This window comes from Protomyctophum bolini (genome assembly GCF_963924005.1).
Source record: "Protomyctophum bolini genome assembly, chromosome: 9".
NCBI lineage: Eukaryota > Metazoa > Chordata > Actinopteri > Myctophiformes > Myctophidae > Protomyctophum > Protomyctophum bolini.
In genome coordinates this window covers 30,912,144-30,928,533 of record NC_137870.1, presented here as the reverse complement: position 1 = coordinate 30,928,533, position 16,390 = coordinate 30,912,144, and the positions used below count along the sequence as shown (strand labels likewise).

Below are 16,390 nucleotides of genomic sequence, written 5' to 3'. Positions count from 1 at the left end.
CCTCCTTTGACTACTTTCACCACATAAACCATCTCTCTCCATGGCATAAAGCTCCATTTTCATTTATCCACTGTGGGTAATGTGAATTGTGAACATCATTAGGCCTTAAGGCTCGTCTGCAAAGAGTAAGACCTGCCAAGAGGAGCCTGTATATTCCTGTAGCCATGTCTACACAATCCAGAGCAAACACAGGTAAGTGGGAGCCAAGAGAACTTCAACAGTAAGTTGGAGCAGCACAGTAAAGTTACTGGAAACAGGCAAAGAAGCTTCGCTGAAAAACTAACGAGCTTGAGGGCCTACAACTGGGACTAAATGGCCCAGTCTCTTTTCAATCCTACAGAATCTGCAGACCACAAAGTGGAGATAACGTTATAGTTTATTTTACATTAACTATGGTCATCACAAGCCAATTCTTAATTAAAAGAGCAAAGTTCCCAAATATTAGGCTATATAGTCACAAAAAGAATCCCAAAACTCACATCAAGATAATGGTAATTCCTAAACATTTTAGAAGTTAGTTTCAAAACTTTGTCTAATTACTGTGCTTACAACATGACCCATTTCTAACAATCTATTCTAGCCCATTTCTAATCTGTGTAATATGCTACTTCCCCACATACTGCTTCACTGCCCTTAAGGAATGCTACCAACAGTCCAAAGTGACATTTAATCATCCATTACACCGGGAATGACTAGCTTTAACCATGTCTGCCCTATTATGTCTCGGGCAGACAGTCCATTTTCATGTAAAATGAGGCCCACAAAAAGGTATGAATGGGTCCACTTTGGTTAAACCATGTTAACCATTACACAAGTGTCCACTTATATGCCACATTTAGCATCAATCCATTGTAAGAGGTGTCTTAACCCATTGATGCCTGAGGCCGAATCTGGGAACGCCTTCTAGGGCCTGACCTAAGGTTTCTGAAAACCTTCAAATTCTGATGATTTTTTTTTAAATAGTTATGTTGCTACATGTATAGCAATAGCTGATGAGACACAGAGAGCTCGCTGGCATCAAGGGTAGAACAACGTATACGTTGCACCAGGCGTCAATGGGTTAAAATGATGCCGTTAAATCCAGTCAGCCTATGTGACCATTAGGAGGACCTCCCTGGCTTTGAGGGCCTGTCAACTCCACACAGCCCTCTAATGTCTTCCCCCAGCTGGGACTCGCTTACAAACACATGCACAATGACACATGCCAGACGCAGCCGACTGTGCACTTTCTAAATGAAACTATCCTTTGAAATTGTCTTTTTGATAGTCATTATTTTTCCTCTTCTTTGTACCACAGAATTGTTTACGTGTCTTTGCTTTCAACAATAGCTATAACAACAGCTCAACTGCAGCTTCTCTATTGTATTAGGGCTGAGTCAAACTATGTCTGTTGAGACACACCCAGTAAAATCCTTAGGGGGATAACAAAACTGTTGATGTTACAACATGTTCCCAGGAAGAGATGCAGCAGCAAGTCTTTGCTGTAGAACCAGAAAGCTCACATTCTAGAGTTGCAGACTGGAGCAGGAGAGGACGAATAAAGTATTTATTAATCTGCATGTGGCAGAGTGGCGTGTCTAGAATACAGAGCAGCCCAGTTACCCCTCCACAAGAAATGTGTTCCTAGGATGATTGGGTTATGCAGCTTCTGTTTGGCTGAAACAGGGGTAGGGAGCGTTCGGCTGTGTCAGCTTGGATTGCACGTCTAATATAGTCGGTCACTGACGTTGTATCCTACCGACTCACCTGCCAGTGAGGAAGCCCCACCGGGAGGCCGGAGAGCCTTCATCTTGCTCCTCCCACCCAACATTCCCTTTTGAGACGTTTTGTTTTACTTCTACACAATCTTCTGGAACATATTTCAATCTTTTCAAACACCTTTTGTAGTAAGGTAAATAAGAGATCATTTTAATTCTCTCTGCTGCTAGCTATTAGCATTCATGAAGTTCCCAGTGCCACCAAGGAGTTTCCCCTAGCGGCGCCGGCTATATGGACCTAGCAGAAAAAGAATTACTCTTGAAGGTCTGAGGACCTAAACAATGATTATTATAATACATTATTTTTGAAAGTTCAACACAGTGAACATAGATTCAGTGATAATTTATTTCAACTACATTATTTGATTAATAAAAAAAAAGTAAATGATAGATTAACCTCTAACAAAATAATCAATGGAGAATAATCGATTGCAGCCAATTAAACTGTATGCATGTACACACAGGGCCTACATTTTGGCGAGGTATTGCAGGAATTGCATGTGATCCAATTGATTCCCGCAAATGTAGCACGGGAGATTCTCGCGCACATTTACAACGATATAATCAGCCAACGCGGAAATGCGGATGCGGGAGTACTGTCTGGAGCTACCATTCACTCTCTCCAGAGAATCTGCCTCTCTCTGCAAGGCTACGATCCCCCTCGACCTCCCGGCTCCCGGCTGGCCAGGTTTATTTATACTCATTCACCAAAAATAGCCGATCTACAAGCACACTGGGTGTGACCTTGTGCTGCACTTTGAGGTTGTAGAGCGGCTATTCTCGGTATGCAACACCATTAATCGATAATGTATGAATCAGGCTAAAACATGAACACATCATCTGAAGGGAATCCCGCTCAGTAAAAATAAAACCATCACGCCCAAGTGACATGGGGCGCTCACTGTGGCTGCCACATGATGTCACTGCTTAAAGCAAACATTAAAAGTCCATAGATTTGGCTGCCACATGACTAGAGTTCTCATTTTCTGCCCGAACCCGACCCGGCCCGGCCCGACATTTTAGGGCCGGGCCAGGCCCAAAAGATATGCTAATTAGACGGGCCGGTTCGAGCCTCGGGCTCTGTGATTTTCCGTGATTTTTTCTTTTTCTCCTTTTTCAAGAATGTTATTATAATAAAAATAGCAATTCTGTTATTTGTGTAATGTGTAGGCTATATAGCCTACAAGTATGTATTTATTATGAAGAGGGCTGCGCTATGGCGATTCACTTGTGACAGGAGGAAGACGGAGGAGTGGAGGCGGGGGGGCTTGGAATGGATTACTGACTGCGCAGGCAGAGAGAAGTGAACGGTGGGGTGGTTGTTTAATGTTTATACCGCTGGCTGGCGGCGCACCAAATGAGCTTCAGTTCATAATGTTCAAATGTTTTATAAATCAATCGGATTATCACACGATAGACTGCAACATGACAAAAACAGTTGCACTGAGCAACTGAGCCAGCTGGCTGCGATGAATAACCTAATCATTAGGCCTAATCAACGTCATATAGTCGCCAACCGATCCATATAATTCTGTAGTGTTTGATCTGACCACGCAATGTTACAGTCCACTGCAGGCTACAGGCTATTTGATTTTATATTTTATATTTTTAATTATATTATTATAACCGCCGTCCCTCAGTGCTGCGGCAGCGCTCCTCCTGTGCCCGATTTAAAATAACAGATCTTTAAGCTGTCGAGACACGCCATGAGCGGGTGCGTGCCGTGGATGGTTTGTAAACTTTGTAGGCTATGTTCTTTTGGACACCGAACGGGGACGATACTTGGGGTCTTGGACATAGCTTCACTTCAGAGGAAACGGGGAGCTACTCACCACCACTGGAAATGGAATCCATTAGAATGATATGGAAATGGTAGGCTACATTAACAGTCTAACGTGAGCTACATAAATCCTTTATTTTGGCGATAAGTCCATTGAACTCCGTTCTCAACTTCTCCGTTCTCACTCTCACACAGACACACACTGAAAGAAAAAAAAGAACGCCACTTTTAGCGCAGCAGCATGCGCCGTCAGTGGTTCACTGACGGCGCATGCTGCTGCGCTGGCCATGCATTAAAGTGGCGTTCTTTTTTTTCTTTGTCGGGCTTTATAGGGCTTCGGGCCTAACATTATGGTAATTTTTAGGGCCGGGCTTCGGTCAGACCCAGTTAGGGCCAGGCCGAGCCGGGCTTCAAATATCGGGCCCGATGAGAACTCTACACATGACATCACGAGTGGCATCCTGTTTTTTTCTGAAAGCCAGACGTTGGCTTATATGGCTATATATTACTTTTGTTTTATATATGAATAATAAGCTATTAGGTATGAATTTTTTCCATTACTTACTCAGTGGGGCTCCAAAAAGTACAGTATCCAAGGCTTTGAGTTGTAACTTCTGGACATGGCTGCGATCCAGCATCTTTAGAATAGATACCATCAATGTGCCATTCTTCACAGCCAGCCTGAAAAAGAACAGACAGTGAATTTACAATAACAATGAAGAAAGAACAGAAGACTGTTTTTCTTCTTTTTTTTTCATGTGAGAGAGAGCTTCCAGCCGCAAAACCTACAAGCTGAACTTTAGGAGTGCATACCCAAATTTGGACAACAGAAACCCACACCACCTGACATTAGGCTGGAGTAAGGACGTTGTCTCCAAGGACGACAATGTCAGTCCAACAGTTTGATCGTAAACAAGATATCTAAAACTAATTTACGGAACTTACTAGAAACCTTAATGTACCCAGATGATGAACCCTACTGATTACCTATTCTCTAGCACACTGGTTCCCACACACTGGGTCAGGACCCCCTTTATGGGTCACCAATAAAACATGTATGGGTCATGACTCCAGTAAAAAATAAAATGTTCTTTTCCTACATTTAAAAATACACATTTCAAAAGATTTTTTTTTTAATTACAAAAATAATACATTTGAAATGTATATATTTTTTTAAACAAAGAAATCCCATAATTCAAAAAATAAGAATTAAGAAGTAGTAGTAGTAATAGCCGATCTACAAGCTCTCAACGTTGCGTGAAGCTACGCTCTGTGCACTTGTAGATCTGCTATTTTCACTAGATTGGTCCCGGGCAACCATATATTTGGGTCTCATCCTGAAAAGTTTGGGAACCACTGCTCTAGCACCATCTTTGGGTCAAGAATTAGGTAAGGTCGATTGCCATGAAACTTTCTGAGCACGTTTATTTAGTTACCAGGGATAATGCACCCTTTCATCAGTGGATTGGGACACTAAATGCACCCGAAGGGCATACGTGAAGGCAACCCCATAACTTTACCCTAACCATGACTAAAGCCATGTCTAAACTTAGACATATAAAACATTGCCTAACATTAATGCATCGGAGGCACTTAGTATTTCCTGGGCAGATTGCCATGAAAATTGCTGAGCTCATTCATGCTCTCCGGAGAATGAACCGTCAATATTTAAGTGACCCCATAGCCTTTTCTCAAGTGCCGCCCCCAGATCAAAATATCAACTTCATACACAAATCTCTCATAATCTGACAGGCAGATTGAAGGATAAACCCTACTGATATAATACAAATAAAAACTACTACTTGTAATGTTAATCGGTCAGTGAGTATATGTAACCCCCAACCCCTGTAATGACGTGATGTCTGATAAAAGTAGTTTAATTAATCACATTCTACTGAAAATAAATTGTCACCTACCTCGGCATGGTACTACCATTAAAGCGCATCTTGCGAAAGCCATCCACATACTGTGGCAGTTCCACATAGGTAATCAGCCATTCCACGACCTCATCCACTGTCCAGTTGTACACTGAGGGAAAACATATAGAAGATATCTGCTGAAAAATCTTCAAACTCACTCCTCCGAAACATTAAATATTCTGATTCAGGCAACATCTTCTCCATCCTAGAGTATGCAACTTGAGACTACTGTAGACTGCATCCGTTTCTACTCAATACATCATGGCCGTATGCACCTACTATATAATTCGTGAAATCAGCCAAGACATATTCTCTGTCATAACATGCATGCATTGGCCAACTGTCTGTGAATAAGTCAACATTGTGGGTTGCAAGTGTTAGTCAACATTGTGGGTTGCAAGTGTTAATGTGCAGCAATGCTGCTGGACTGAACAAAGACCCAGTTTCCTGGTTCAGAACCTCCTCTGAGGCCTGACAAGAAGCTGCAATGCAGGGTAATTTAAACAGAACCACAAGCAAACATATAGGGGGAGGGGCTAGAGGAAAGGGTGTGAAGAGCCAGGAGTGCAAGCATACTATACAGTGCAGACATGAAATTATCTGCAGCAAAAGGTTGAGCAAAGATAACTAGAAGGAGGTGAGATAAAGTGAGGGTCTGCTATGAGACAGCTTGTTTTGTTGACGGATTCAATAATGCCCCCTTGAGTGGGTAAGTGTTCTGCACTATGCTTGACAATCATATTACTGCCTCTGATGGAAACTCCTTGGGTGAGAAAGAACTGTGTGCTAGCCTTGTTTTTCAGTCATGGGAATAAAATATGAAGTTTAATAACCGATGAAAAATAAAAGTAGGGATGAAACTATTCTATCCATTGCGTTTTTGGTTAATCAAATAAAGTTAAATATTTGTTTTGGATGATACTGGCAACTGATGTAATGTGATCTGGGATGGTGGAAACAAATAAAAACAAATTTAAAAGATTGCACCAGTGCGAACTGAAACTGAGAGGTGCTCTGTGTGTGTGTGTGTGTGTGTGTGTGTGTGTGTGTGTGTCTGTCAATCAGCAGGAACTGCCAGCAGCAGCTGCAGGGGTCAATAGGTCGTGGTACAAACAGACATTCAGTGCTCAAACAGACAGACGGACCTACACACAAAGCTGTTCCTTGGAGCAGCTAGCACTGCTCAAAAATGCATAAGGACAGTCAGCATAAGAGTTTCATTAAGAATTAATGATTAGTCTTCAAACAAAGTGGGCAGAGCATATCAAGGGGGAGAGTACAGTGAGATTCCACGCTGATTCATGTACTGTATTTCTTTTTTAAATGCAGAAGTGTGAAATCTGCCTAGGGACAGGTTTTTGTTCAGATAGAAAAGACAACAACAACACGACGCCGTACCTTCAGAGCCCTTCCAAGTCCTCCACAAGTCCTCCACACTGATGAACTGATCATCCCCATGGAAGCTGTTGTGTTTGGCCTTGGGATCATGGTAGTTCAGATCCTCCCTAAGGAACTGTGGGGTGACAGACAGGGATGTTTGATAGTGGTGTTAGAAGGATCACATTTAGATAAGACATACATCTCTGAATTACTGCATGCTAAACCTAACACACGTTCACTCAGGTCCTCCGATAAAGGCCTTCTGTCTAACCAGACTCAAAACGAAGGGTGACCGCGCATTTGTGGAATGCCCTGCCCCTTGAACTGAAGAATGCAGAGTCTGTCGACGGTTTTAAGAGATTGTTAAAACGTATTTATTTCGTCAGCACTTTATTTTATGATATATATTTTTTGCTTGATTTGTTGCATTTTAATGTTTTACCTTCTACTGTTTGTTTCGTGCCCTTGTTTTAACATGATTGTTTTACCTGTTGTACAGCACTTTGTAACTTTGTTTTAACATGATTGTTTTACCTGTTGTACAGCACTTTGTAACATTGTTTTAACATGATTGTTTTACCTGTTGTACAGCACTTTGTAACATTGTTTTAACATGATTGTTTTACCTGTTGTACAGCACTTTGTAACTTTGTTTCGAAAGGTGCTCTATAAATAAAATGTACTTACTTACTTACATAACCTTGTAAATTGGTGTTAGAAAGATCACATTTAGATAGACATAACCTTGTAAATTGGTGTTAGAAAGATCACATTTAGATAGACATAACCTTGTAAATTGGTGTTAGAAAGATCACATTTAGATAGACATAACCTTGTAAATTGGTGTTAGAAAGATCACATTTAGATAGACATAACCTTGTAAATTGGTGTTAGAAAGATCACATTTAGATAGACATAACCTTGTAAATTGGCTATTTGTTTTACCATTTTGAAAAACATTTTCGAATAGTTCAAACAGCCGATCTACAAGCTTACAACGTGTTGATGTAGATCGGCTAGTTGGACAATCAATGTTTTTCAAAATAGTAAAAAAGGCAAAGAAGTTCAGAGATAAGGGGTTTAGCACTGACGGAAATAAGGCCCTTAAGTGTGTTATGCCTTTGCTCTACTCAGTGGAATGTTTTATTTTTACCTCATTTGCACGCATGCCTTTTAAACACTTGTTTGCAGTTTTACGCCAAATATGGGAAGGTGCAAAGATTAGTGCTACAGTACATGGTTTTGGTTGAGATGATTTGTTTCAATTATTACACATAATTCCATGCACTTCTTTGGACTTCTATTCAACTCCATGCAATTACCACTTATGCTGTTAAATAGCAGAACCTGAACATCCAAAGTGCACCTCCAGTTTCAAATATTACCATTTACCAAATTAAACATTTATTTATTGTGACAACAAAAGGTACACCATAAAAGGCAATATACCTGTATGCCAATTATATACTGTAGCCATCTCCTAGCTTTTGGGATAAATTATTTGGTGAAGCAAAATATAAGAAACTTCTAAGCCATATCAACTGACACATCCTATCAACTTGATCGGCCAAAGATATATATTCTAACTATTATCTTCAGACAACAGACATATCCTCAGACCATGACAGCTTTCATTACAAAAGCCTCATTGTATTTTGTGTGCCACCTAACTTCTAACTTGAGATTTATGTCGGTTGGCTACAGCGGAAGTAGTGTTGTCAGAGTATTGGCCAAATACATTTACACATTTCTGGATGCGTTTGCTACACTAATGGTGATTGCTTAATGGTGCTTCTGCATGTTTGTCAGCTTCATACTAGCCCTGAAGAAGACCAGTGGGTCGAAACAAAGTTTAAAAACTAGTTTTTGTAATGAATTAACACCCCGAACGCCCAGGGGTATTTAGGACCATTAAATCAGGACACCCAGCGATTTGCAGCTTCAGGGCCTATAGCTAGAAGTAGCCAAAACACCCCAGAGGAGATCGACAACGGCAGCTATGATTACTGATAACGAGTCAAGCGACGGGACCGCGATGGGCCGTCAAAAACATAATCTTTGGTTAGAATTGGAAGCATTGATTTAGATCAAGAGTTATTCACGTTTTAAGATTTTCGATCTCATCCACTAAAATGGAGGGGGACCACTTTGGATGTCCCAACCAGAAATGACATCGAATGTTTCCCAACAGGTACTCCCAGCCTGTGGAGCGGTGCGCTCGGTTATGAAACGATTAATGTTTTATGATTAATCTCTGTCCTGGGCACTGAGCGTAACTATTTGTTAGGACAGAGACCTCCGTAAATTCAAGGGTGTAAAGTACATTGAATTTACGCCCTCTCCTCCCACCATTTTCCGAGTGCTCAGATCGCTCTGCTTTTTTCTACATTTACACATATTGCTAATATGTGCCCTCTGCATTTAACTTATCCTTCCAACTATTAGGAACACTGTCTTTCATTCCCGATTGTTTCTAACCAACGTGTTTGTGTATGATTAATGGGTACTGTATATGCAATAAAAAAATTAAAAAAACTATGGTAAACACAGGCCTGGCTCATATCACGAGAGTATGAAACTTGCAGGTGTGGATCCTACCCTCATTTCATATAGCAATCTTCTGTCCTCATTATTCAGTCTTTTAAACCAAACAGGAACCAGGCCCATTGTTTTGGAGTGCTCTAAATTGTGAGCTGTCTAAATTGTGTATTGGCTCAAGGCCACTGCAGATGAGTGCCCACTGCACTGCACTTGATTCCCAAGCCAGAGCAGGCTTTATAATGCAAGTGTGTCTCCATGATGCATGATGTAAGCAAGACTAAACTAGGCTTAAAAAGGGGGCTTCAGGCTGAAGTCCCCCAAACAGTAGAATACCTCACTATAGTTTACACATAAGGCCATGGTATACGGAGCTTAAATTGCATTTTCAGGATAATGGCACCCTGAGGGCTACTACTGACATAAAGAAGCTATGTCCCATTTTATTCCATCTCATTGTGTGTTGTCTTAAATGCTGATTTTGTAGGGTATTTATGTTAAAGACTACACAAGGGCAAAAGAAAACATGGCAGGTGCTGACAGTACAACGTGATGTAAGCAACACAGCTGCAGATAATAAAATGAATAATGGGTGCGTTATATTTAAGTTATATTTAGGTGTGTCAATGTCAACATACTGTTAACTATTGTCAATACCATGGCACACCCAGAGTGGTGAACAGAGAATGGTGACAGTGACAACTCCGATGGACCAATTCTTTCACAGCAGTTTTTTCATAATCTCCGGAGCATGGAGCTTCTTTTTAGTTCCCAGAAGTTAGTAGTAATCAACACTAGCACTGTTAGTTTGAGACCACTTATAAAAAGGTTAAGATGTTTAAATAATCATAATCAGATCTTATTGACCAAGTAAAATATGTCACCAACGCAATTACTGTTGCTGTTCACACTCAAATATGAGCAAATTCTTCTAAATTTCTTTTAACCCATTTAGGACTGAGGCCGATTCTAAAAAGATGTCTTCTAAATCCTAAACGTTTTCAGAAAAGCCTTTTTCATGTCAAGGACCCACAGAATTATCTGTATTTGGTGGTGGACCCCCATCTGAAAATATGTTGTTCCAGGGACCCCTAGAAGCAAAGATTTGAGTTAAAAACGTTTGCTCTGAAAGAATATATTCAAAGATGATCTGCAGGGTCTCAGCTGCGTTCGCTTCCCGCGTTTGCGCGTCTTACTGGTAAACTAATCTCATTTACTATGGCCTTCTTAGAAAGGAATCCTCACTGATGACCAAGGTTTACTGTAATGACACTTTACTATAATGACACAATGACACATCTGAAGAGGCAGTAAGCCTCTTCAGATTGACCAGTAAGACGCGCAAACGCAGGAAGCGAACGCAGCTCGTACATATTTGGGGTTTTTTAAGATTTATTTTTAAGTTATTCTTTTTTTAAGTTAAGTTATTTTTAAGTTAAGTTTTTAACTTAGCCATAACCATATAAGGAGTCCCCAAAGCAGCTATACGTCCAAATATGGAGTGTGTTGCATCAATCACAAACAAATCACTCAGCTCCATATATGGGCACAAAGGGGGGACACACGGACACACGGACAGACAGACAGACATGATCTGCTAGGTCTCATAGTAAGTGCTCAATGCGTTCGCAACAACGCATTAGGGGTGTGCATACTGCATATGACGATATTAAATCATGAACGATTAAAATGCGAGTGAGACCGTTCTATTGAGTGTTCATTCTATCAGTTGCAGTATACCTGATTTTTTCACAGTGTCACTCGCAAAATAGAACATAAATCTACAAGACTAAATGTCCTGTAGACAAAATCTACATTGCCACTGCAGACGGGATGGTGCTCCAGCCCGTCGAGGACTTCAAATATCTCAGGGCTTGGACTGCCTCAACTGAACAGGACCTGAAGGTCCGGAGAGCACTTGCCTGGAATGCCTTGCATGGGATATGGAGTGTGTGGAAATCAGACATGGGAGAAGAACTTAAGAGGCGGCTTTTCATAGCTACTGTAGAGTCAGTACTGCTGTATGAGGCTGAGACATGGACCCTCACAGCACAACGGGAAAGAACCCTGGATGGAGTCTACACTAGAATGTTACAAATGGCACTAGGTGTCACATGTCAGAGAGAAGGATGTGGCTGGCAGGGCACTGTGCAGGCACCCTGAACTAGAGGCAAGTCAATCGACTCTATGGGAGCCAACCCAGGTCAAAGCCAGGAGGGGAAAGAAGCATACCACAACGCGACAGCTTAGCTAACAACACTCTAGACTAGAGCATACATGGGCAACTGGCGGCCCGGGGGCCACATGCGGCCCCCACCATCACTTAATGCAACTAAATGCATTTGAAATTATATTAAAAGGTTACTTTTCAGGATTCCACTTAAAAAATGGCAAAAAAGTATTCAGGATTTCAATTCAAATATAGCAAAAATAGTTGATCTACAAGCTCAAAACGCGTCACACAACGATGCGTTTTGAGCTTGTAGATCGGCTATTTTTGCTACGACAGTAATATGCAATGTGGCCCTCTGAGTGAGTGGGCCCTCTCCATTGTCAAAGTACCCCTGCTCTAGAGCTCAAAAGCCTGATAGATAGGAAAATGTGGAGGGCAGCGATCCAGGAGTCCAGAGTCGGTGTTGGCTACTAAAACTAAATCTACAAGCCTAGCCTACCCCGCGTAGCATTGTGATGGAGGAGTGTGTTTTACTGCGACAACATAATCCAGGAAGTAAGTGAGCCCAGTGTCCATGACATCATGGACACTTTGAAATACTAAAATATCTAAAAACATATATTACTCACATAAAAGCCCCAGGAAAGTGTTCCTTGTCTTCCAAACATCATTAAAATAAGTGTGAAGTGTCCCTTTAAGATGGTAGATCCTGCCTAAAACCATTATGGTATGATATTGTTGCCATATCGCGCCCCATACAACAAAGCCATGTATCTCCTCCAACAGAACAGAAACACCTGTAGGAAATGACATTCTGAGATGTAGTACTTACACCATCTGTCTCCGACACATCTACGTTGCCGTTTTCATCATCGTCCATCTGCTTGTGGATGTTCCGGATAGCCTCAAAGCTGAGAATGGCATTTTCATCCAAGCACAGTAGCTCATCAATGCGGCAGAGTTCTAGTGGAAAAACATAGTCATGCTAGTCAGTCAAAAGAAATGAGAAAATATTTTACCACAATGTGACAACTGTTTAGTTAAATTATTTGTATTAGAGTATTTGTGTATCCTGTTACAATTACTAACTACATTAATTAAATGAAATACAGCTCAACTGGACGCTACAGTTTTAAAAAGGAGTTCTTGGTGTATAGGAGGATTCTATTTTGTACCAATAATCAAATATTTCAAGCAAAAAACTCACTGATGATTCTGTCCAACCCAAACCGAGTAAAAGTGTGTGGCACTGAGACACGAAAGGGTCCAATTTCAGGTAAAATGGCTTGATTGATATAGGCAAAAAGGTATATAGATATCTAGCACTATGTGTTCATGTGCTAGTTGTGGTGCTTTTTCTGCTGGAATCTGACATATCTCTTTGCTCCACCATTTCTAGAGCCCCCAAACAGCATGCGGAAGTGCAAAACTACCTGCATATTGCATGCAAGAAGTAACAAAGTCATTGTGTTCCTGTAACCACAGCTAACATTAGCATGCTTAGCAGATGTTTGAAGGAAGTCCTAGCTCTTGCAGTAGCTATGAAACTGCTGAAAACAAAATATGCAGTTGAGAATTCTAAGTTTCAGTAGCCAGGTGAAAGACGTTCTGCAGTGGCTGCTTCAAATGGCAGTGTGATTTGATTTTATAACATCTTCTCACACTTTGTTACAAATATTCACATTGGGAAGTAAGAGCAGCCGTAGCAGCTCTACTGCAGTTTGAGGTTCAGTGCTTTGCTCAAGGCAACTTCAACAGTGATTGTTACAGTAGATGCACAGAGAGATTAAAACAAATGAGAAAAAACTAAAAACACAAAAAAAACAGACACCAGCTGGGAGACATACATTTTTAATTAAGTCATTCAAGATAATAGAATAAGTAATGTGTCTTGGTTTCTGGGAGGTCATATTCTTTCTTGGACCCCCAAAATACACTGAGAAATTATTCAGTGTAATGGGATCTAGGGGCCAAGAATGAAGACAAGAGAGACTGAATTGTATCATGGTGAAATGAAGGCTTCAGTCAAGATTAGGTAAATTCCATTGACTTTTCTAATTTTGCATTAGGACTTTTGGTTTCAAATATCAGCTAACACAAGGTTCATTCAATTTCAGTAAGGCACACTGAACTAGCTGACTAGGAGGTTGAACCTGGCCTGTTTTCATCTCTTGTGAACTTATCACATGCCCGCAGCAGTCTGTTTGCTCTAGTCATGGTTATGAAACAGTCTGCATTCTGCAGGTGGAGCCTGTCTGCCCTCATCTTCCTCCTCTCTCCAAAGGGATTAGAAACACTCCGCCACAGATCAGCCTGCCACTCGCACTGAAAGGAAATTTTGTTTGGCCTTTACTGCAGACACTCGGGGGGTGTGTGAAAGAGCTACTTTTTCAGTCAAAAATGGTCAAACTGGATTCACAAGAACCACCTCTGGAATTGTGCAAAATGCAGGTATCAGACATTTAAGCAGCAAGTTAACCTTTCACTCAAGCAGATGTGATGTTGTTCGCCACTTCACCAAGTCAAGGCATGTTGTCAGCCTTAAACTATCCATCATTTACTATCGTTTTATATAACCCAGGAAAGAACTCACTCAATGGCTTATTATAAGACTTTTATAACAGAACTTTGTTTGACAATCTGAATTACAAAACTATTACCCTCTCCAATACAAAGAGTTAGGCGACACAAACGTGCCTCTGCAGTGCAGCTAAAGTGGGATGGAGCAGGTTTTTTGTTGGTCACCTGGCCCAGACACGCAGGTTTAGAAAAAGTGCTGACAACACATAAGCGTTGCTTTAAATAAATACACTGGTGAGTTTCCACTTTCCAGGCCACAACATTGCATTCCAGAACACTGGTTATGCTCACAACATACAATAGGAAATACATAAGTGAGTAGTGAGTCAGTCAAAATGACGTTTTAGAAGCTTAAGACATGTATTACTATAGTATGACACCAGTACTATGAACCTACCACGACCACCTGTAGCTCTCTCACGCACCAAACTTTCATTCCGTACTCATTTGGTTTGCAAACTTCCAAAGACAAAAGATAAGGTATTTACATACCAGCCTGCCTTTTTTAAAGCACAGTTACGCAAGTCATATGTGTGCTTGTGTGTAGATAGGAACACACTCTCTTCTCTGAACCATTCTAAGCCAAAGAATTAACACAATCACAGATTTGTTTCTGGCAAGACTCGAAGGCCACAGTCAGGAATCAATTCTTCCCAGGAGGACCATACCCTCTTCGGACAAGTGATACACATTTGTAAACTGTGCACAAGGTGTACAACAAACCTGTGTACAAAACCTGAATGGTTTAGTGAGGAACGTTGTGTTCCGTACTAGTCCTTTCCTTACTACCTTTTACCAAATGAATCCTTTATGTGAAAAAAACTACCATTTCAGCTACAATTTAACCTTTTAGGCTACAATGCTCCATCCATGCTCTTCAATATTACTGATCGTTCAATTAATGGTGCTAAATGTAGAGTAGAATTACAATAGATTACCATGGCAGATAAATTATAAAAGCAACAGTTAACACAAGATGCAGCAAAAAAATGGTTTCCTGTGCATTTCACTAAAAAGCGTAGCGTATGCTCCGTTGTGTTCATTCTTGTTTTGCTGTTAGCATGCTACCATAGAACGTTTGCGTTCCCCATTTTTATATACTATAATGTATATGGAAAAAAATCTAAATCGAATAATTACTGTGTGGACAACTGGACATTACTATGGGGAAGTTGTATTGCAGAATGAAGCTTCGCTGATTAAAGGAAAGTGAAAACTGAATTAATTGCAACAGAAGAATGGTGTGGCCTCTATGAAAATGAATATAGACATTTGTCAGGTATCTTCCATCATTCCATGTTGCTTAAGGTGTTATAGTCAAATAATGTTAAGTTAAGAAATGCTGTGAAAAAAATTCCTGTTGCAACTAGAGATTTCTCTCCTAACTAAACTGTGCTGATGTGATGCAAAAAGTTATTAATTAAAATCTGGACCTGACTACCAAAATCAGCTAGTGGGTACTTCTCTTGTTTGACTGGGTGCCATGATGATCTAAGTCCAAGTTAAAGGACAAGGCTTAATGGTGAGTACATACCCTGACTATTCTCAGCGCAGCTACATTTAGAACCTGTACAATTTCACAGATAGTGAATGCAATCTTGATTCTTGGCAGTGAAAATCTAGTCTGTACAGTTACCTAAAAGGAATGATGAAAAAAAAATACAATTCTCAAAAGGCACTGATTTGATCATTTATTACTCACCTGACAAGCCATCTGTATGTCTGTCCAATGTGGCCATACAGGTTTTTTCAGCCCAACTTCCGCCAACGGTACACAGAAATAAAATCCATGTAGTCACCAATTTCCTGAAGTCCATAACGAAGGTTTGCTGTAAAATAGGAAGTAGATTAGCTTGAAATGTCTCAGAGGTTCACAGATGCATATTAAAAAAAACATAATTTGTGCTTTATGCACTCAACCGGTTCAATGGCCTTGGCTTGGGGTGAGATCTGGGGTTCAATCCACGGCCGAGTTGTACCAAAGACTATACCCAATGCCACCCTGCTTGGCACTCAGCTTTAAGTATTGGATTGGGGTAAATCCCTGCGACATACTACTGTCCGTAGCGTAATGTCCAGTGGGTGCACTTGTAAGGAAACAGGAGATTAGGCTCCTCTTGACCCCAATGATCCCAATGCTAGTATGCTAACTATGCTCTCCATCCATCTTCAACCACTTATCCGTAGTCGGGCCGCAGGGGCAACAGCTCCACCGCAGAGCTCCAGACTTCCCTCTCCAGAGCAACATTAGTAACTTCCTCCT

General features: G+C 40.9%; 2 protein-coding genes across 5 annotated transcripts in view; one reads left to right on the top strand and one right to left on the bottom strand.

Moving 5' to 3' along the window:
• chrna10a (cholinergic receptor, nicotinic, alpha 10a) overlaps nt 1-16,390 on the top strand; it is a gene marked incomplete at both ends in the record, with an annotated part of 303,976 nt that overhangs the window by 275,284 nt on the left and 12,302 nt on the right. The window lies entirely within an intron of this gene.
• stim1a (stromal interaction molecule 1a) overlaps nt 1-16,390 on the bottom strand; it is a 39,301-nt gene that overhangs the window by 21,515 nt on the left and 1,396 nt on the right. For all 4 annotated transcript variants that reach the window (XM_080771620.1, XM_080771621.1, XM_080771622.1 and 1 more), the window contains exons 2-6: nt 15,830-15,956; nt 12,380-12,510; nt 6,855-6,969; nt 5,454-5,565; nt 4,103-4,218 (exon numbers count right to left, since the gene is read on the bottom strand). In XM_080771620.1, coding sequence (XP_080627746.1) covers nt 4,103-4,218; nt 5,454-5,565; nt 6,855-6,969; nt 12,380-12,510; nt 15,830-15,944 — 589 coding nt within the window. In that variant the 5' untranslated portion in view covers nt 15,945-15,956. The remainder of the gene's footprint in view (nt 1-4,102; nt 4,219-5,453; nt 5,566-6,854; nt 6,970-12,379; nt 12,511-15,829; nt 15,957-16,390) is intronic.